At 42.6% G+C, this 20,808-nt stretch overlaps 3 protein-coding genes across 4 annotated transcripts; 2 read left to right on the top strand and 1 right to left on the bottom strand.

Annotated features, from left to right (window-relative positions):
- Window positions 1-211: 211 nt before the first annotated feature.
- On the bottom strand, window positions 212-3,632 carry ogfod2 (2-oxoglutarate and iron-dependent oxygenase domain containing 2). The gene is made up of 7 exons (XM_076730659.1): window positions 3,361-3,632; window positions 3,158-3,214; window positions 2,568-2,678; window positions 2,390-2,489; window positions 2,036-2,160; window positions 1,511-1,768; window positions 212-1,407 (listed from the first exon to the last, which is right to left on the bottom strand). The coding sequence occupies exons 1-7, from the start codon at window positions 3,493-3,495 to the stop codon at window positions 1,150-1,152; spliced, it is 1,044 nt and encodes a 347-aa protein (XP_076586774.1). The 5' UTR covers window positions 3,496-3,632; the 3' UTR covers window positions 212-1,149.
- A 3,751-nt stretch (window positions 3,633-7,383) lies between these two features.
- On the top strand, window positions 7,384-12,051 carry LOC143320587 (gypsy retrotransposon integrase-like protein 1). The gene is made up of 8 exons (XM_076730386.1): window positions 7,384-8,216; window positions 8,715-8,908; window positions 8,997-9,108; window positions 9,203-9,341; window positions 9,554-9,608; window positions 9,713-9,970; window positions 10,059-10,175; window positions 11,477-12,051. The coding sequence occupies exons 1-8, from the start codon at window positions 8,048-8,050 to the stop codon at window positions 11,732-11,734; spliced, it is 1,302 nt and encodes a 433-aa protein (XP_076586501.1). The 5' UTR covers window positions 7,384-8,047; the 3' UTR covers window positions 11,735-12,051.
- An 887-nt stretch (window positions 12,052-12,938) lies between these two features.
- abcb9 (ATP-binding cassette, sub-family B (MDR/TAP), member 9) lies at window positions 12,939-20,379 on the top strand. 2 transcript variants are annotated; one of them, XM_076730384.1, is made up of 13 exons: window positions 12,939-13,272; window positions 13,360-13,446; window positions 14,329-15,002; window positions 15,903-16,017; window positions 16,415-16,545; window positions 16,656-16,861; window positions 16,954-17,151; window positions 17,281-17,409; window positions 17,506-17,694; window positions 17,889-18,062; window positions 18,653-18,812; window positions 19,041-19,177; window positions 19,354-20,379. In XM_076730384.1, the coding sequence occupies exons 3-13, from the start codon at window positions 14,330-14,332 to the stop codon at window positions 19,672-19,674; spliced, it is 2,433 nt and encodes an 810-aa protein (XP_076586499.1). In that variant the 5' UTR covers window positions 12,939-13,272; window positions 13,360-13,446; window position 14,329; the 3' UTR covers window positions 19,675-20,379. The 2 variants fall into 2 exon arrangements, with proteins under 2 accessions (XP_076586499.1, XP_076586500.1); XM_076730385.1 differs by lacking the exons at window positions 12,939-13,272; window positions 13,360-13,446 and adding an exon at window positions 13,698-14,070.
- Window positions 20,380-20,808: the final 429 nt, after the last annotated feature.

The following is a 20,808-nucleotide window of genomic DNA, read 5'->3' as shown; positions in this document are numbered from 1 at the left end:
TCCATTATTCCAGATTGTGTGGCGTGTCTTGCGTTGAACATCCCTCAAACAGAGAAATGTGTGATTTGGTGATGTCAAAATCGAAATATACACATCATCACAAATGGGTACTCCATTCTTCCTGATCTGGAACGCTGATTAATCACATTTCACAAAAACACTCAACACAGTCAGGCAGTGAGAAATATTACACAAACAAGCAGACGACACTGGCAGAGGAACGGTTTAATGTTAGCAGTGTTGACTTCTGGATTTCTGAACAAAAGCAGATGTCAGCAATCACTGAAAACATCGTGGGGAATGACAATGTACTGGATGTATTCGTAAGAGGGATACACTGATCTGATTCGCCCATGAACGCAAACACAGGCTATGTTTCCATTCACTGCCTCCCACCATAATGCATCGTGTGTGTCCTTGAGCTCTGAGAAACATCTTCAATTTATCCCCTTCCTTTTTTCAAAACAGCGTTTTGGAACATTCTGAATCCTGCAGCATTTACATCCATGTTTGCTAGCTTGTTGTCTTCTCTGCCTTTGTTGGTACAAGGCACCACCACCGACTGGTCAGCAGGAATGTTTGGCATTGCCTTTGTGCGTGCACGGTGCAGACAAAGCCGGGACCCACTTGTGAAATATTGCTTTGTGGTGCAACTAGAGGTCAAAAACTAGTAATGAAAGAATGGCACAGTGGTGTATCCTCAAGCTTTTAAACACTCTAATATTAAACTCTTTTGCACAAAGTGCAATACAGTAGTACTGTATGTAAAGATGGGGGCTTGACTAGTATGTTTCTTTTTAACTTAACTTTTATATTTGAGACAATAAAGTCATAAACATATTCATTACAAAGTGTGACAATACACTGAGTGTCTGTAAAACTGAGTTATACTACCATTACTATTATTAACTATACACACAATTAATATTCATCATTCCAATTTGGAATACAGTCAAAAAATAATTCATTCCATTTAACGGCTATCCAGTCACCCAGTGTGGTCCTGATTAACTAACATGATTAAACTGCAGCATATCTGTCCATTCAATCACATCACCTGACTGAAAATGTAAACTGAAGTCACCACCTGGGGACAGCAAAGCCGCAAAATCCAGAGGCTTTATTAAAGGCCAATGGCAGCTGGACGCGTCATGTCAGCAGACATGAGGTATTCGGCGAGTGTTTGGTGAACCCGTCAGCAAAGCCCTCTCCTTCCACCAGCGTCGGCCTCCTGCTGCACATGGGGCACAGTTTGTTGCGCTCCTGTGAGGCTCTCATCCAGATGATGAGGTTCCAGCGCTGGCCGGAGGAGATGGGCAGAGCCCCGTGCATGTGTTGGCCCCGGTGCAGGAGGCCCTCGGTCACCCTGTGTTCCACCTCTGAGCACTCCGTCTCACTTAAAGGCACCTGCCGGATGAGTACACACTCTGACTAGTCTTCATGGACAAATGCCATGTACACAGATTCCCCCCAACAACTGTACAGTGTAGATTTGTAACCACATCCTCACCTGTTTCATGTCTCCAAAATAAAGGTTTCCTTCCGTGAAATCCTTGCCCAGGGAAACATTGAGGGTGACCTCTGCATTGTCGTAGTGGTAGCTCAGATCCAGGTCTTCCTTCATGTCATATTTAACAACAAAGGCCTTGTGGCTGTCCAGGCAGCTCCCCCCACAGTCCGGGAACAGCAGGGAGGTGAGCGGGTGCAGGTAGTGCTCGCGGAGGGGCGTGATGAAGCCCTCGTCAAAGCCCAGTTCATTCAGGAGGATCTGGAACAGAGAGAAAATGAGAAGAACATCGTGAAAAAAGGACTTATGGATGACATGAAATGCAAGTTTAGATCCCTGAATACACATATGTAAGTCAGAGCTCTTTCATGGCTTCAACATTTTCGATCTTTAGAATTTAATTTAATCTCCATCCTGGCTGACAACAATAGAAGGCCAAGCATCCAAATCTCATGGTGCAGTAAAGATGAAACAGATGATTGAGCAGTGATGAAAAGGTGCTTTAAGGGGTTGAGGTGGATACTTTACCCCGTAATGGTTCATGGTGTTGGGTCTTCCTTTAGGGGCGGAGGACTGTTCAAAGTGCTCCAGCTCCTCCACCAGCTCCTCACAGAAGCTTTTCTCAAACACAGGGAAGCGATACACTCGTACCGCTTCAGAAGGAAGATGAGAATAAATTAAAGATGCTCCATGTGGCACTCTCATACGTCAACACTCTATATTGCTGTCTGACTGTGACAATGTGACGCCAAAAAATATACCCCATGTCAAAATCCTCATTAAGACCATTGTGAGACAAAGTATTAAGAAAATATATCCAGCATGCCTCACTTATGGGCACTCTCTGCCACCAAGATGACATGTAGGCAATTTGCAGCTCACCTGCCTCTTCCTCCAACAGGTCGAAGAGACCTCCGTCACTGGCGTCCCTGCTTCGACTGTACTCAACGATCTGCTTGAACTTTGGTGCGAGGTAGGACTCCTGAGGAGAGGTGGTGTGCAGGTGTGTCTCAGCGAGGTGTCAATGGCACATTATTAATGTCTCTGGGGCTGTAATTACCTGCAGATGGTAGACATGAGGATGGAGAGGCTGGTACGTGTCTCTTATGGCAGCAGCTCTCTCAGCAGACGTCACACCGAGACGTCTTCGCCTGTCCACTTCCTGTGAAATCTAGACACGGTAGTCAAACAGTTGGGTTACGGTATGGCAGAAATGTGGGGCTGTCTTCAACTGATAATCAGGCGAGTTACCTCATGATCACAGCTTCATTATCTTGAGTCATAACATGGTCAGCCCTTCTACCTGAGTCCTCTGCTGTTTCAGCTTGATTTTCTACTGGAGTGGATGGTCTCCATGATGAATCCAACAAGACAATCAGCTACATATATGTACAGACCAAATATTCACTTTCACTTTCAATTATGATAGTTTCTGATTCATTCTCTGTTGGCCAGCTAATCGATTATTCATCTAATTGCTTCTGGTCCATGACCGCATACTTCACGTGTAAAGTAGCATTATCAGGGAGATGATTGACAGGTTTATTTCACACATAAAGAGACCATCATGGCAGAGGAGGAGGGACTCTGACTAGTTGGGAGCACACACCCACCCACACACACGCAGTATTAACCCACACACACTCTTACCTTGTTGAGCACATCCTCAAACTGTTGCTCCGTCACGCAGCCAAGCTCCCTGAGCAGCTGTATGACCACACACACACACACACACACACACACACACACACACACACACACACACACACACACACACTGGTCAGCCATTAGCAAACATGTCACTCCAAACACTGTGTGTTTTAATAATGGAGCTAACGTCAGTGTCCACTCACTGCCTGATAGTCCAGGCTGAACTGCTGCTCCGACTCAAAGCGGACATGAAGCTTGTAGTCCTCCAGGAAAATGTTTTCAGTTGTGAAGCAGTTACAGATATAAAACTGAGGACTTCCGTCTTCCTCGTTTGTCATTACTACTCGTTTAAAAGAAAAATGTATACAAATATATAGAATATCACCAAGACTGTGACCTGACAAGCAACACAGCTACTACTATGTTAGCAGCAGCAAAACAAACACAACACTTCCGGTTCGAGGTCCTCAAAATTAAGCGTCATCTACACGAATTCAAAGTTAACTGTTAAACGCCATTATTTTCCCGGGTGAAAATCTAACATCCAACCATATCATCCTCATAGTAATGATACTAACCAACATACACAGAATACAGGAGGTGGTTGACGTTGCTGACTGACATGTAATCTATTACAAACCGTGTTCAGTGTTACCATTTATATCAGTAAGGGTGAGCAAAATAACACAAACACTTCTCTGTATAATGCAATACAACTGAATCAACAGCTCTCTGAAACAGTTTCAACAAAGACGGAACATTATAACCTTTATCACAGGGAGATTTAATGCAAAGCTGCTACTGGCGAATAAACCTCAGGAAAATGTGAATGTCAGTGAAAGTGTCGCATCCTTGTACAGTAGAAGGCGCTATACGGGTTTCACATTGGTTGGTATCCGCCTTAAGACACGAAGAAGAAGAGGATTTGTTTACGTCTGTCTTTTTTGTAAACGTACGCTTTCTCTTGGTATATCAAAAATACTTAGCCTTGCCTAATTATTGGTGATATTTAACCAGACGGTCACAGTATTATGATGCCAGCACATGGCTAGTTATCATAAGCTGTTAGCATCCAGTCGTTAGTAAACCAACGGTGCTAACATGCTAGCTTGTACATATTTGCTGCCACTTCACCAAAAAGTTGTTTTTCCGGCTCTTTAAAGCGACGTTAGCTGGGGTGGTGTCACTGTAGGGCATTCGTGCATTGTACCTCATTCTCATTGCAGAAGACACTTAATTTATGAGAAACAAGAACACTACGTCCGCTGTAGAAGAGGCTACCAGCAGCTACCTGCTCCTCATGTTAACTTTACTGTTGAGTTGGATGTTGTGTTCATGTTTTTGTGGTTAAGACGATCTTTTACACTGACGTCGATGAGGCTGTTTTACAACTTTGTCGTTTTTGTTCGCAGTCAGTGTTTTCATTTTGAACCACTCTCTACTTGTTTATATACTGAGTTATATTGTATTTTTACTATATGATTATAATATTATTATATAATATGTATTATAAATTATAATACATATTCTATAACTATATATTGAGTTATACTTAGTTATATTTTAACAAACTGCTGTTATTCTTGTTTATATATTTTGTTACATTTTTAAACAGTTGTTGTGTATATTTTGTGTTTGTCTGCATGTTTAAATTGTTACTGCAACAGAATAATTTATCCAAATCGGGATCAATAAAGAAAAAGACTCTCTGCCTGCCTGATTGCAGTGCTGGAAACTCAGCACATTTACTCAAGTATATTTAAGTACAACTTCAGGTACTTTACCTCCATTGTATTCTTTCTGCTTGTACCCTACATTTCAGGGAGGCATATTGTAGTTGTCACTCCACTTACAGCTACTTTTGTTTAAAACTATGACATATTGTTACAGATTAAACCAAACAACAGTATATGAAGAAGTTCAGACCTGCTACAACATGAAATGCTGCCGACATTGTCTCTGCAGGGCTGTATGAGAGGTGTCAGTTAAAGTGCACAACAGAGCTCTTATCATATGTGTCTCTGTGGGGTGATTAAGAAGAATACCTCTTTTGAGGTATTTCTTGAGGTAGTTCACACAGTTAAACACACAAGTAAAAATTTGCACATAGAGTTAAAAGACAATAAATATACACAGAGTTTAAGATGATTGGCAGTGATAGAAGTGAATTGTTGACTATTTGATGATGCAGGCTTGGAATGAGTGAAATATTTACACTGCTCATTCATTCAAAAGTCAAAGTCAAAAATCTTGTGTATAGAGCTGGTCCATTGTTCCACGGCCAGGATGAAAACCGTATTGTTCCTCCTGAATCCGAGGTTTGACTATCGGCCGGATCTCCAGTACCCTGAAATAGACTTTCCCAGGGAGGCTGAGGAGTGTGATCCCCTGATAGTTGGAAAACACCCTCTGGTCCCCCTTTTTAAACAGAGGGACCACCACCCCAGTCTGCCAGTCCAGAGGCACCGTCCCTGACTGCCACGCAATGTTGCAGAGCCATGTCAACCAGGACAGCCCAGCAACATCCAGTGACTTGAGGTACTCGAGGTACACCTGTTCTACCATCAGGCTTATAGGCAAGGACAGGTAAGCTACTAAGCATAAATGAGGTCATTAGGAGTAGATCCATACCTGTATTGATACACATACAGATACAGATGAAGCCCTAAAACACATTTTAATCTAAAACCTACAGCTCACAGGTGGATGTTACTTCACCTTAAAGATCAGCTCATCTTTCATTCACAGTTGGAGCTCAGTTTTAATCAAGTCAGGACTCATTCAACGCTGCATGAACACTGTAATAACTGGTTTAGCTTTAGGCACTGTGGTCACATGACCTTCACATGAAAACACACTCCTGACCTCTGACCTCTGTGACCCTCAGCAGAGACATTCAGACATATTATGGTTGTGAACCTGTGCGTGGCAGATTCTCCACGTGTGTTTTTCCTCCACAGAGGTCACAGCAGCTCATTCAAACAGTTCTTAGAGTTTATAGGGAGGGGAAATGCTGACACCTGGTGGACACATGTCGCCATTGCAGCTCGTCTAATCAGCTGTTCTGTGTGTGTTAGTGTCTCCAGAATAACAATGTACCAGTGGTGAGGCTCCCTGATGGATTCACCCAAAACCTGTGCTGTGTTGGACAGGCGTAAGTAACACACACACATCAATGCAGAGACACACACGAGTGAACACAGAGACTGAGTTTCAGTTTGCATCGTCACGCACACGCTTTCAACTGTCTGATGCGTTTGTCTGTCTCTCTTTACCTGTGTGGGAATGGAGAGCTGTTGGATGAGCTGTATGAATAACTTATTATAGAAAAACTTCATGGAAAAAAAATCTGATTTTATCAAAATATCAAAGGGAACAGTTTTGAAAGCCGTCATATTATTATTTAAACACTGGAAAACAGCATCAAGAAAAGGGAACAGCAGCCACATGTTGAAACAGGCCAACAGGCAACTGAGCAACATATACAGAATACAGGAGGTGGTTGACACTGCTGACTGACATGTAATCTATCACAAACCATATTTAGCAGTGAGGGTGAGCTAAATAACACAAACACTTCTCTGTATAGCGCAATACAACTGAATCAACAGCTCTCTGAATACACTCCGATAGGCATCTGTCTAATAGCACAGGTATTACCACAGTAATACGGATACTACTCCTGGGTGTATTATACAACCTTAAGCTCCTGTAATACACCCATGATGTGTGAGTATTATAAGTGTCCCTGTCAATATAATAACTGCACAATCTACATCAGTGATAATAGATGGAGAATGTGCCACTCCTGTAGTAGTACTGATCATTTCACTGACAAACTAGTAGCTGTACCTGTGAGGCCAGAAACACATTACTGACCATGATATGTATGTCAAGTTTCAAATGTTATACTACTGCTGTTGTATTGTTATTTGGTAAAGTCTTGACATTTCTAAGTGTGGTACGATTTAATAACATGATTTCCAATCCAGAGTGTACAGTTGTAATTGCCGTGACCACTTGTGGACGATAAAACACTCATTAGTCAAAGTTAAACATAATAGCATAATTTCACTTTCGGTCAAGAAATACAAAATAAAATTTTTAACTGGACAAAAATACCATAGATTTGTAGAAATTGCCCTTCCATTGACTGAGAGGAAGTGCCATTTGTTGTCCAGAAAGGGGCGCTAATACATAAAAATGGTTCCAAACCGGACAAATGCAAAGGAGAAGAAGAGAGAGAGCAACCGGAGCGTAGGAAAAGCAGAAGGTGGCGGAAATGGCGTCGCAGCGGGAGTCGGAGAGGGAATTTGAAACAGAAGACACGAGAGGATTTGAAAATAGAGAAAGAAGCAGCAATGAACTTTGTGGGCAGCGACACAAAGCGACGGGACTTTTAAGGGTCCACACGAGGTTTGACTTTTAAGAGGAATGACCAGAGAGTGTAGTGTTGACTGTGTGCTACAGGGTGACGCCGTGTTAGAGGGCTCTTTTCAGGAAGACGGACATGTTGCAGCAGTTTGTGGAGGAGTCAGACGATGTGAGAGATGTGGACGAATGGGTCTGGGTATAGAATTGACAGTGTCGTGAATGGGATGGCTTTGGGTGGACACCGTTATTAGTGTTGACTGTGGTGCTGTTACAAACCAGTAGGTGGCGGTAATTCAATTTAGGTTGATGCCAACCGCCATAAAAGTCTAGAAAAAGAAGAGAAGCCAGGCACACGCTATGTATCCTCGCCCTGTTGTGGTTTTGTTGTGGATTATGTGTCTTCGTTAGCAGCAGCTAGCGTTACTGTTAAATATGCCGGTTGACAGACATCATATGCATGTTTACTGAGGTGTGTAACCGCAGTCCGTTTTACTCATTTGTTAAGTCTAAACCAAAATGTTAAGCGTGGAGTCGTTGCAAGTGGCTGAGGAGGAGGTGGTTGAATCCAGCTCCAATAAACTCGGTGACATTTACACTTTCGTGGCGAAAGGCTGCTTTCCTCAGACGATGAATCCTTTACGGAAGAAGAATCTCAAAAGATACGCCCAGAAGTTTATCATCGACGGTAAGGGTCGTTTCAAGACATTCATTTATCAGTGGAAACACCTCTGAGAATGCATTGCTTTTCTGTAGCTCCAGTAGCCATCTGCTGGCATCACGAACTTCCATTTAAAAAACCTTCCAATTTGAATATATATATTGTTTTGTATCTTATAGGATATAACATAAGATATTGTATTCATCTGTATGAGACTGTAGAAAATTCGGCTCACTAACTGAGTGGTTCACGATAACCACAACTGTATATCAGGTATATTTCAACTTCTGAAATGATGAATGAAATATGGGAATAACACTCGATTATTTCTAAAAGTTTATATTCTCTGCAGACAAGAGGTGACTCTGAGTTATGTTCTATCTGTATGTCCATCTCTAAAGATAGGCAAGATAACAAGACAATGGTGTGCCATTCTCTCTGTATGCCACAAGTAATGAAGGAGTATTCAGAATACTAAAAGTGTGTCTGAGCCTGTTCCACCCATCAATCATATCTTCATTTCAGATGGCAAACTGTACTATGTGGGACCCAAGAAAGACGAGAAGAGGGAGGTGGTCATAGAGGCTGAGAGGAAGAGGCAGATCTTTCTTGACTGCCACTTTAATGACATCGGTCATCACCTGGGCCAAAAGAAGACTGTCCACAGGATACAGAGCAAGTACTACTGGCTGGGCATCATCAAGGACGTAGTTGATTGGGTACACACATTTTTATATATTCAGTGGACATCTCTGGGAAATATTGATAATACTGCCTAACCTTAAACACGACTTTTTGGTGTTTCAGATTAAAGTATGTGAGACCTGTCAGCACACAGAGAGGAATAAAAACCTGGCAAGGACTGTCCGGCCTATCAAAGTGGACGCACCGTGGGATATTGTCGGGATTGATGTTATAGGTTTTTACCTCACTTCAGTTCAGATGTTTTTCTTTCTGCTGTATGTTTTCTTTCCATACTTTCAGACCTGCTCTCTTTCTCCTCTGTTCACCAGGACCTTTCCCAGAGACCCAGCAAGGCAACACCAGTGTCATACTGCTCATCGATTACTTCAGTAAATGGCCAGAAGCTTTTCCAGTGCTAAAGACAGATGCTCTCTCTGTTGCAAGATGCATTTCCAAGTGCATATACAGGTGAAAACCTTCCACAGAATCTTTAAGTTTTACTGAGATTGAAACAAGGCGTTTACCAGTATCATCCACTGATGTATTTAGATGCAAGTTGTATGTGTCATTGTGTGCTCTGCATGAGCTCGTTTTCATGTTCCCCCAAACCAAATTATTTGGTGTCTTTGACAGAATTTTTAAGCCTGAAATTGAACTCATTCCTTTCTCTGTTCGATCAGGTTTGGTGCCCCTAAAACAATAGTTTGCACGCAGAATGCTGACGTCTGTGATGAGGTGAGATGTGAGTCACTAAGTTAGTTCAAATAGACAGGTCAGTCAAAGGATCAGAGTTCGTAGTACTGTTACGGCTCAGTAATATCAGTGCTCGTGCTCTCTAGGTGACAAAGCTGCTGTGTGAGAGGTGGAGCATCGTGCAGAAGGTTTCTCCTCTGGATCAACCTCAGCTCAACCCGCTCCACGACTGCACGAGTCCTTTACTGAAGGAAGCCATTCTGCAGATGGTGACGGAGAAGCACGGCGAATGGGACGACTTCCTGGACCCTGTGCTGTTTCTGTTTAGGACGTCCACCAACCCTACGACCAAGTTCACCCCTTATTCCCTCATGTTCAGCAGGAAAGCTAATTTACCAAATGAGGTCCAGACTCCACTGACAAGGAATACATTAAATAAATTCTCACAGTGTGGTTAGTTTCTGCTTGCTAATTTTATTTCCCTCCCTCTAGACGTCATTGAGCCTGCTGAATTATGACGACCAAGAGCAGGATATGTTTTCCACAAAGGAGAAGGCCTCGACGCATATGATGGCAATGCAGGAGCAGCAGAACTCCATGAAGCAGCTGGTAAGTCACGTTGATTTGTCTTGTGCTGTTACAGGGGGTTTTCTGGCATTTTGGGACTTTGTGGGTTTTGACAAAAGTTCAGTTGTGATGATTCTCGTTGCTGTGTATTTAAAGGTCCCATGAAATGACGTCGATAATTTGCTAGCGTGATACGTTTTCTATCGTTTATCATATCTGTCATTTAAGGTACAAACGCGGGTTTGTTAGAATGTTTTATTGTGAGGTCTTTTGAATCCCACAGCATGAGGTCACTGCTGAAGATGCAGTTTTAAGGAGCACTTAAATGGCTGAATGCATGAAATCTTAGAAGCTGCATTAACTAATTAATTTTATTTATTTTTGTTTACTTGAGGTAGAACGTGCTGAAAAACACTGACGTGTTATTACAGTATCAAGTTGTTGTGGTGAATATGTTCTCAAACAGCTGCCTGTTCATACATCAGGCAGCCACAGAGAAACTTAGCATTGGTTTGGAGTCATAGTTCTGGCCACCTGACGAATGTAAGTCCAATTTTCACTCTCTTTTTAGCTTTGTTTTCGGGCTTTTCCTGCTAAATGCTACCCGGTGTTCACCGGCTTGGCGCTCACTTTGTCTTCTTTCTCACTGAAGGCAGCTGTTAGGTTGGTGAGTGCTGATGATTGGCCAGAAAATCAAAACGCTGAGCTGCAGGAAGTGAAAAAGCTCCTGACGGTGTTTGAATGACACCTTTCACATTACACAGAGTTGTTTAATCCAATGTCAAAATAAAGAACATATTAAGTGCAGCTTTAACATTTTTCATTCATTCACTTATTAGCCACAACTCATAGTGTCATTTGTGAAATCAACCCGTATGTTGGGCTACAAGAATTGAGAGGAAAGGGCTTACCATAAATATGAATATTAAACCAAAAAAATCAGTATTGCAGCACACAGCAGGATACAAGGATATTATGATGTCCTGCTGTGTGCTGGAATACTGTTCTTTGTGTGTGTGTGTGTGTGTGTGTGTGTGTGTGTGTGTACTGTGGTTTACCCTGCACCAGCTGGCACCCAGGAGTGAATCACTGCCGTGCACATGGTGTTTTCAGCTTTTTTTTTTGGACAATGAATCATGACATGTTGGACACAATGTCGTCATGGTGATGTCTATGCAGCATCCCTGTGAGCACAGCCTATTACATGACAGGAACCTGATTCTTGTCACTGAATGATTGAAGTACAGACTCAACTCAGATATTTTCTTGTTTTTTTTTGTTATTTTATTTTTTTTATAACATCCCTTCTGTTTTATGTTTGACTATGTGTGTTTCCCTTCCAGGTGCTCGCCAATATGAACACAGCCTACAAACAAGAGAAGAAGAAGAACGCCAAACGGAGGACACATAATATGCCCTCAGTGACCTTTAAAATCACAGATCCTCTGTTCGGCACGGGAGACTCACCCTCCCCGAAAAAGCTTAAAGACAGTTTGTATTTGTCTTTTCCTGTTGAGACGGTGCTGGCCACCGAGCAAAGCGGCTCAGAGGACATAAAGACTGAGTTAGCGTATCACTTGGCTGAGTCTGACGTCCACTGAGGGGGACAGTGTGAAAAGACTGCAGAGAGGACTCATCGGTTGAGCACGTCTAAAGTTTTGGACAGAAAAGATGGAAATCCAGACATCAGTGAAACACGCTGCTGGCGTTGATGTTTCACGTGTAGATGAGCCTCACACTTAGAAACAGAATGCAAAGGCCAAAGACATGACAATAAGCACTGACGACATGAAGTGTTGAGCTTTCCCTTCAAAAGGCATTGTTGTTGAAAATGATGTGAACTTAGTTGTTTTCACTTTGTCATACAAAAGGTTTTCAGGTACGCTGCTTTAAAATAAAGGTGTCGCTTAATTTTTAAGCCCTGAGCATTTGTTAGTGTTAGTGTACTAAATTGATAATATGCAAGGAATTTGTTAAAGACATGAGCCCAATGCATTCGCAGTAACGGAGTGTGAGTTTCCAAATTCCAGCTAGCATAGTCAGTCCGTGTAGATAACACCAAGAGCCACTCCGTGTCACCGCCAGCATCGACGGCATACATACATGGGTTAGTGCAAACGAAAAGTTTTCTGAAAACGGACACGTGTGCATGCTGTTTGAAAACAGAGAGGGTCAAATGTCCGTTTATGAAAATAGCCGGCTATGTGTAAACTTAGTGTAAGTCAGCTGCTGCCTGTGGAAATGATGTGGATGAGAGCAGTGAGACTGAACCAAAAAAAACGATGCGCTGAAAGACACTTTGTTGAGATGAGGGGAACTGCAAAGCTGTGAGTTAATTCTCTTAAAGTTTGTCACTGCCATTGGTCACATTTCACAGTCGTTTGACCCATTGCCAGTATACAAAATATTGCTTATTGCAGCTTTAAAGTGGAGTGGGTGTAAGGTCTTGACATCAGCTTTAGATATTCCTAAGTCTAACAAACATCACATAGCTGTGTACTATTCTTTTAAATACATTAATTATTAATCTATATTACTCCTGTGGGAACATAAAATAGCCCTCTCTGTTTAATGCCCAGTGTGAGTTTTAGTGACAAACTGTCCAAACAGAAACGTTGTCCACAGATGTTGACCCATATTATAACTGGTTTGCAGCTGTGCTAATATACGAGGTTTTACAAAACACCACTTTGACTAAAAACAGTCCCCCCAGTGGAGATCGCTGACCGGTTTCTCCGCATTTTCTGGGGGGTTTTAACCTGCAGCTAGTGAACGCACCCTGAGGTGCCTAGTGGGAGGGGCCTCGGCACAATCACTTCCGCAGCAACAGAGGTAAGAGTAAATATTATAAGAGGAGTCTTTCTCTGCTCCCTCTTTCGAGTGGGATACATGTGGGAGCGCGTCTCTTCATTTTTGGGAGAGAAGGAAGTTTGAATGCGTACAGGGCCTCAGAGAGACATGGGAGCTTCATGACCTTTAAATCGCTCATTGACCAGGTCCTGAAGAAGACTCAGTCCAGTTCACACAGACCGCTATAACAAGCATACCGAGAGGACGCACGAAATTATAAAGAAGTGGACTTGGTCAAGTTTACTTTTGAAGATTTCAGGACACTCGGCTAGCTGGGTTGATTGTCAGTGTAAGTTGTCTTCGCTTTTTAATGTCACTGATATCATTGAAGACATTGGTGCAAAGTATTTACATATAATACTGACATCAATTTCAGTGGCTCCTCAGTTGTCCCAGTGAAGAGGCTAAAGACGACCAGCTGCTCGGCACATCACTACTCATTTGAAGTTTCCACTGCTACCTGGTTGGTGAATGAGTTACACTCAGTTCTGTCATGTAAATAATTAATATCACACACACACACACACAAAAAAAAAAAAAAAATCAAAAGTGTATATTACATGAAGCCGTCATGTGCATGCCTGCGGTCATTTCAGATAATGGTCCCTATCGTCGTTCGCGATTGTCAGATATCTTCAAAGTGTGACTCCTCTTTACAATAGACGATCTTTGACGCCGGCGGTCGCTCCAGTCTGTGGAGGTTGGGTCAATCCCGACTCATTCTCGCAAACTTACCTCAGCTTGAGACGTGAGTGCTGTCTCCAAGCAAGTAACGTTAGCCACCATATTTACGTTACAGTATATTCTGTTGTGAAGACAGAGATACTGTCGTGTATTATTTAATGTTCCCGTGCACAACTGGCTTTAATAACATGGAGGAATTTGAAACCTGACGCAACGCAGCTCACCACTTGGTAATTGCTTGCTAGCTAACTTAGCTAGCTAATGATGTGGTGGAAAGTGTTCAGCTGAGGAGCAGCCTTTCCTACAATCATTTACAACAAGTGACAGATTACCTCTTATTTATTATTTCGTATGACTACCTCATAGCCGAAGGCGACCGGAAGCTCATTCCTTCAAAATAAAAGTAAGTGTAAAGACAGACTTCTTGTTGGCGGAGTCATTTCTGCTAAATTCTGAATGATCTAAAAATAACCTAGAATGATTTTTGTAGTCTGAATCTGAATTTAAGGCTTTTAAAATTTAAAATGTGACCATATTACCTACATTTTAATCTATCTGGTAAAAACGTAGAGTGGTTAGACAGTGTTTGTTTTTACCTGTGACAGTTTAACATTGGCAGTACTTATCATAACTCTCTGTATAACTCTGTTCTAATTATCAGCATGGGCATCAAAGTAGCTGTGAGTTGCACTGTACTGTACATCCTCCTGGACGTGGCTGTCACCACTGTCTTATACATACATGGATCACACTTGAGCATATTCAGAGAGGACATCCTGAACTTTAACATCCTCCAGTCAGTGTTGGACCTCTGGGGGACTGTGCTGCCCAGAGCCTCCCTCCTGCTGGGAGCCACCATAGGAGTGTCATGGAATCGAGAAGATGGCCCATCGAGGGTTGCTAAACTCAGCACCCTCATCACAGTCATCTGTCTGATCATCTTCATCTACGCTACGGCGAAGCTGCTGATGTTGACTGAGCTGGGGCCTTTGACCCAGCAGCCCTGGTCCCTTAGCCTTATATGTTGGACCTGGGCCTCCTCTCTGGGTGTCATGCTGCTCTGGAGGCTGTTGGAGAAGGAGTCCAAACTGGGGAGCAATCACAGCAGCAGCAGTCGTGGAGGCGGAGGGCGCTCTGAGGACAGTGAAAAGCTGTTGGAGACAGCAGGTGATGAGGAGCAGGAGGCAAAGTGTGAGAGGAAGAAGACAGGAGGAGGGAAGGAGGAGGAGGAGAATACAAACTCTGGGGCAACGCTGGGACGTCTCCTGTCCTACTGCAGAAAGGATAGTTGCCTGCTGTCTGTTGCCACCCTCTTCCTCCTCATGGCTGCTGTGTGTGAGTGCCCTTCACATAGTCATATAAACCCATCCAATCAGAATGTGTCATCGCATCTATTGCGAAGGATTGCAACACACACGTGAAATAGGTCAGCAGAGTCTTTCAATGGCAATAAGTACTGAATCCATCACTTATGACGGCTTTACTCATTCCAGATTATGCAACACTTTTAGTATTGCTCTCATGAGGTGCAACTGAATGCAACAGCCAAACAACTAAAAAACAGCTAACTGTCAAAATTTGGTAATAGAAGGGTTTTATTTCCTTATTTTTATATCACTGACAAAAAAAAGACACAATTGGAGAACAGAGCAGAAGTAGAAGGACTTTATAGCACCTTACTGAAGATGCAGTGCATTTATCTGGCCAGTGTTTTCCAGTACGTATTACACAGTAACTCACATAATCAGCTTCAAGACAGTGCTCCAGAAAGTGTGGACTGAATACCAAAACAGGTCTGTGAAGTATCAGAAAATGAAGAAACACGGGCATCAAAACATCCAACAGCCCAAAGGGACTTCTTCAGAATAGTTTTCTTTGCCTCACAGTCCTAAACCCAAGGACATTTAGGTTATCGTTACATAAAACAAAGAAAAGCAGCACATCCTCATAACTAAAAAGCTGGAATCAGAGAATCTCAAAATTACTTCAAAGAAAAAAAAAAAGATTCTCAGATCAGTTTACAGTTAATTTTTTGATGATGAACTAACTGATTAATTGACTTATTGTTTCAGATCAACTCATCACCTGATTTTACTCACTAAGCTAGTTTTCACTAAGCATCTTGATCATTGATGACATGCAGGGAAGCTCATAACATGTATGAAAAGTCAGTTCCACTAACACTCAAAAGTATGTGGAGAGCGCTCTCACTCTATTCTGGTCTCTCACCTGCAGGTGATGTCTTTATACCTTACTACTATGGGAAAGCCATAGACAGCATTGTGGTTCACCAGAGCATGGATTATCTTGCTAAACCTGTGGCCACACTGACAGCGCTGGTCTTAGCCAGGTGAGTGTTTATGGGTGGTCTTCTGATGGTGAACTCAGTGGTGAGTGTGTGGTTGGGATGGAAGTCATCAGTGTGGGTCTGTGTCCATTTTCAAAAATACATAGGTGGCCTCAGAAACACTATAATTAAGATCAATATAATGTGATGGAGGCCTTTGTTTATATGAGAGTGTTGCTAATTGGGACTCTTAATAATAAAAAAAAGAATGTGTATAACAGTAATTACCATGTCTTGATAATTTTCCATTGTTGAACAATATGCAGAAGTGGGAAGGATCAGGAAAGAGAGTGTGATATGACATAATGATATATGACAAAGTGAGGATGTTGCATATGTCACATGTGGCAAACCAAAAAAAAAAAAAAAAAAGCACATGACACCTTTACCCTCTCCTCAGCTCAGTTGCAGCGGGTGTGCGTGGAGGAGTCTTCACCCTGACGTTTGCCAGGTTAAACCTGCGGCTCAGGAACCATCTTTTCAGATCTCTGATGAAGCAGGAAATTGCCTTTTTTGATGAAAACCATACAGGTGACATAGGAACACTACACATCCGCCCATCCTTCCATCTGCATTATTCATTTCTCCCTCTATGTAGGTCTGCTTTCAGAATGTTGTTAAATGCCTATATCACCCTGCAGGTGACATCCTTTCGCGTCTGTCGGCCGACACCACCCAAGTGAGCGACCTCATCTCCCAGAATGTCAACATCTTCCTGCGGAGCGCCATCAAGGGCACTGGCCACTTCATCTTCATGTGTGTAATATCCTGGAAGCTCACACTGGTGACCGTCATGGGGTTCCCTTTCATCGGCCTTGTCTCTAAACTTTATGGCAAATACTACAAGGTAAGGTTGTTTTGTTACTGCGTTGATTGTTTAAATTGTGTTCAGTTCACCTCTTTGTATTTCTTTTTTCTTTTTTTTTTTTTTTTTTCCAGAGATTAACCAAAGACGTGCAAACAACCCTTGCAGAGGCCAATAAAGTTGCAGAAGAAACCATTTCATCCATGAGGACAGTGCGGAGCTTTGCCAATGAGTGTGGGGAGGCTGACTCCTACTACGCCAAGCTTTTAGTCATGTTACAGCTCAACAAGAAACAAGCGCTGGCCTATGCTTGCTACATGTGGTCCAGTTCTGTAAGTACCAGCAGTTGCCCCGTCAAGTGTCCATGTAAAGCTCTCAAACTGTTTTGGAAAATGTTTTTGATTCGTTGATACCTGGGGGTTACAGTGTGGGCATCAATTGGGTTTGTGTGTGTTTTTCAGATCTCAGAGCTTGCTCTAGAGGTTGCAGTCATCTACTATGGGGGCCACCTTGTAGTAAGCGGTCACATCAGTGGTGGCATCTTGATATCTTTTTTCTTATACGTGCTTGAATTGGGAGAATGCCTTGAGGTATTTCATCTATTCATCTCTTTTATCATGTGTATATGAAAACACTTAGAAGACATTAATCCTCTAAACCGAGGCCATGTGTGGTTTGTCTTACAGAGTATAGCATCGGTGTACACAGGCCTCATGCAGGGAGTTGGAGCTGCTGAGAAGGTTTTCGAGTACCTGGACAAGGAACCCACACACCCAGCTGATGGCACAGAGGCTCCAGACACATGCGGCGGTCTGGTTGAATTTAAAGACATCACGTTTGCATACCCAACACGCCCTGACAATGATATTCTCAAGGTTTGTTCTGAGGTGCCACAGTGTGTTAATAAACTCTATAGAACACTTTTCAACACTATTCAAAGCTGAACGGGCAGCAGAGTATGGAGGTCAGGTCACTTCTGATTCACTCAGATAACACTGATACCGGATTAGACTGATACATTGGATATATTTGCTAAAGAAATCACTTCCTGAATCGGGGTGTTTTGCAGGGAGTGTCATTCACTCTGCGGCCAGGGGAGGTGACCGCCCTGGTGGGACCTTCAGGCAGTGGAAAGAGCTCCTGTGTGAGTCTGCTGGAAAACTTCTATCTTCCTCAGCAAGGCCAAGTGCTGCTGGATGGACAGCCAGTGCACTCCTTAAAGCACGACTACCTCCACTCCAAGGTCAGTCTGCATCAGTGTAAATGACTGAGTTCAACGTGTAGGAGAGGCTAGAACATGTCCTTTTAAAGGATAAGAATGGCATTATTCTTTATTTATTTTCAACAAATCTCATGAAAAAATCAAAACTAACGTGTCAGTATGTCTCTCAGTATTTTCAGCTTTCCCGACTACTCCTCTGTTTGAGCCTGCTGGTTCTTACTGAAGGTGTTGAATTCTAAGATCGGGTCACAAAAAATGCATTTCATTTCATTTCTGAACAGCTGAACACTAATTTTTAGCAGACATTGCCTATTTGTTCAGGACTATTTTTGGTTTTATTGTTAGTCGTGGTTTAATACACCTTGGGTGAGTATTCATGGGCAGCATGACGATGCATCAGACATGGACTCAAAATAAACTGTCACCTATTAGCCAGTGCAGCAGCGTGGCTAATTGATGTGTTTTTAATAGTTCTTGGACAACAATGGAGCTCTGTTTCACAGAAGAATAACCAGACTTTGCTACACACTATACTTGTTATTACAATCAGTTCACTGTTGGTAAAGGTCTATCACACATAAAGCCATCCATTTGTCATTTTGTGTCTGCAGGTTGCTCTTGTGGGCCAAGAGCCTGTGCTGTTTGCCCGGACGGTTGAGGAGAACATCACCTATGGCCTGACTGATACCTCCATGGAAGCTGTGATACAAGCTGCCACCAAGGCTAATGCTCATGACTTTATTACCAGCCTCCCTAAAGGCTATGAGACAAGTAATTACTATATGTGTTCATTTAGAAATCAGCCACTGATGTTGTTATAGTCATGAAAAAGGTAGATAAGCTTGGACGATCAGCCAGTGATTACCATAATGTGAACAAACACTACTGACAATTATTGCTCTGTTTTTATGGAACACACACACACATGACCACACGCATGACTAGATTGTAATGAGGGTTACATACACAAGTTACATCTCAGTTATTACTTTTTTGGAGGTGTTGGAGAGAAAGGCACCCAGTTGTCCGGGGGGCAGAAACAGCGAGTGGCCATCGCAAGAGCTCTCATCCGCAACCCTCGTGTTCTTATCCTGGACGAGGCGACCAGCGCCCTGGATGCAGAGAGCGAACACATTGTAAGTGAAAAGCTACATCTAGTAATGCCAAATGAAATCTGATGTTCAGGAGGCAGACAAAAGAAACAGTAATCCAGTAACACGGCCCTGTGATGAATGCTACATTAATGAACTTTTTTTTGTTTGTTGATTCATCTCAGTGATAGTGTTATCAGTCTCTGCTGTATCGATTACAGGTTCAGCACGCTCTTAACAACGTCATGAGGGAGCACACGGTGTTGGTGATCGCCCACCGGCTCAGCACAGTGGAGAAGGCAGACAACATCATCGTGGTCGACAGGGGCTGTGTGGTCGAGCAGGGGACTCACAGTCAGCTGATGGCCAGCGGGGGGCTGTACAACAAACTGGTGCAGAGGCAAGTCCAAGGCATTGAGATAGGGGCAGAGGTCCTCAACCCACCCCAAAAACTTAGCTGGAAGTCTGATGGTGGAAGGCAGCAGAGACGACAAAGCAGCAGCAGCGGCGGCAGTGAGTCTGAGTTCAACACGCAATACTGAGAAGGAACTGCAGTGTGGAAAAGGGATTGGACTGCTGAAGGTTTTTGAGGGTTTAAAGCATTTTAGGATACTTTGGGATTCAAACCATATGCACTGTAGAAAATACTCCGTACTGATATTCAGTAGCCTAAAGTCTAGCCAGGAGTATAAAGGTCCTTAAACAGAATTTAGACGGCAGGCTACTTAAAATACTCCAGGATCTTAAGATATTTTAATATGGAATTTGATGGAATTGCTGTGTCAGAATCTGTTCATGTTACGATGTACTTATAGACAAATTAAGTAGCATTAAGTTAAATCTATTGACTTGAATGTATCAAATCATATCAAAAGATGTGTTTCTTTTCAGAAATGAATGCTGCTCACTTATATCATTTGTAAGTCAGCGCTGTAATGACTCCAAAGACAAGACCGATGCCTTTGTCTGTTGAACCATAGAGATTTGTGATGTGTGTGTCTGTTGTGGGGGTAAATCAATGAATGACACGCCAGATACATAATGCTGTTCTATAAACTACTGTAAATGGAAATTGCATCTAATGAACACTAAAGAAATATACTGCATGTTGGCCTTTACGGAAACAAACAGGTTGGGTTTATACCAAATGCTGCATTTAATGTCTCCTTGTAAACCCCTTGTCAGTTTTTGGTAAAGATGAATTGTGAAACACTAGTAGTATTTTGAAGCATGTTTTCTCTACTAGCATCTCTGTGCTATCTCATTATTGGCATGAGTTGTTTGTCATTGCACAATGAAGATAAGGTATATATTTTAAACCAGAAGAGTGGCAAGCATTTCCAAATTTTGATCCTTTTGTCATTGATGTAGTGTTTTTTTCTGCCTACTGTTAAGCTAACCATTACTTTGAAGAAAAGATGGAATACCACAAACATTGTGTGCAGGAAGAATACACACACACACGCACACGCACACACACACACACACACACACACACACAGAATACATATTCCTGACAATATTCAGTTGTGTAGTTGTATGACATAGCGTGATAAGAACTAGCTGACAGTCGATTTTTTTAAGCGGTTATTTGCTACACCTATTGTTCAATTGACGCCCACTGTGGAGTTTTTTCCGGGAATTGCAATATTTCTGACAGCACGTGAAGGCAGCAC

Source organism: Chaetodon auriga, chromosome 5 (genome assembly GCF_051107435.1).
Source record: "Chaetodon auriga isolate fChaAug3 chromosome 5, fChaAug3.hap1, whole genome shotgun sequence".
In the NCBI taxonomy this organism is placed as follows: Eukaryota; Metazoa; Chordata; class Actinopteri; order Chaetodontiformes; family Chaetodontidae; genus Chaetodon; species Chaetodon auriga.
Note: the sequence above shows the minus strand (reverse complement) of the source record. Positions and strands in the feature narration are given on the sequence as shown.

Coding starts and splice junctions, on each gene's coding strand:
- ogfod2 (XM_076730659.1), bottom strand. CDS start 3,495: ATGACAAACGAGGAAGACGGAAGTCCTCAGTTTTATATCTGTAACTGC. Junction 2,679..3,157: donor TTGAGGATGTGCTCAACAAG/GTAAGAGTGTGT, acceptor TACCGTGTCTAG/ATTTCACAGGAAGTGGACAG. Junction 2,161..2,389: donor CCTGTTGGAGGAAGAGGCAG/GTGAGCTGCAAA, acceptor TTCCTTCTGAAG/CGGTACGAGTGTATCGCTTC.
- LOC143320587 (XM_076730386.1), top strand. CDS start 8,048: ATGTTAAGCGTGGAGTCGTTGCAAGTGGCTGAGGAGGAGGTGGTTGAA. Junction 9,109..9,202: donor TGTCGGGATTGATGTTATAG/GTTTTTACCTCA, acceptor TCTGTTCACCAG/GACCTTTCCCAGAGACCCAG. Junction 9,342..9,553: donor ATTTCCAAGTGCATATACAG/GTGAAAACCTTC, acceptor CTGTTCGATCAG/GTTTGGTGCCCCTAAAACAA.
- abcb9 (XM_076730384.1), top strand. CDS start 14,330: ATGGGCATCAAAGTAGCTGTGAGTTGCACTGTACTGTACATCCTCCTG. Junction 15,003..15,902: donor CCTCCTCATGGCTGCTGTGT/GTGAGTGCCCTT, acceptor TCTCACCTGCAG/GTGATGTCTTTATACCTTAC. Junction 18,063..18,652: donor ACGACTACCTCCACTCCAAG/GTCAGTCTGCAT, acceptor TTGTGTCTGCAG/GTTGCTCTTGTGGGCCAAGA.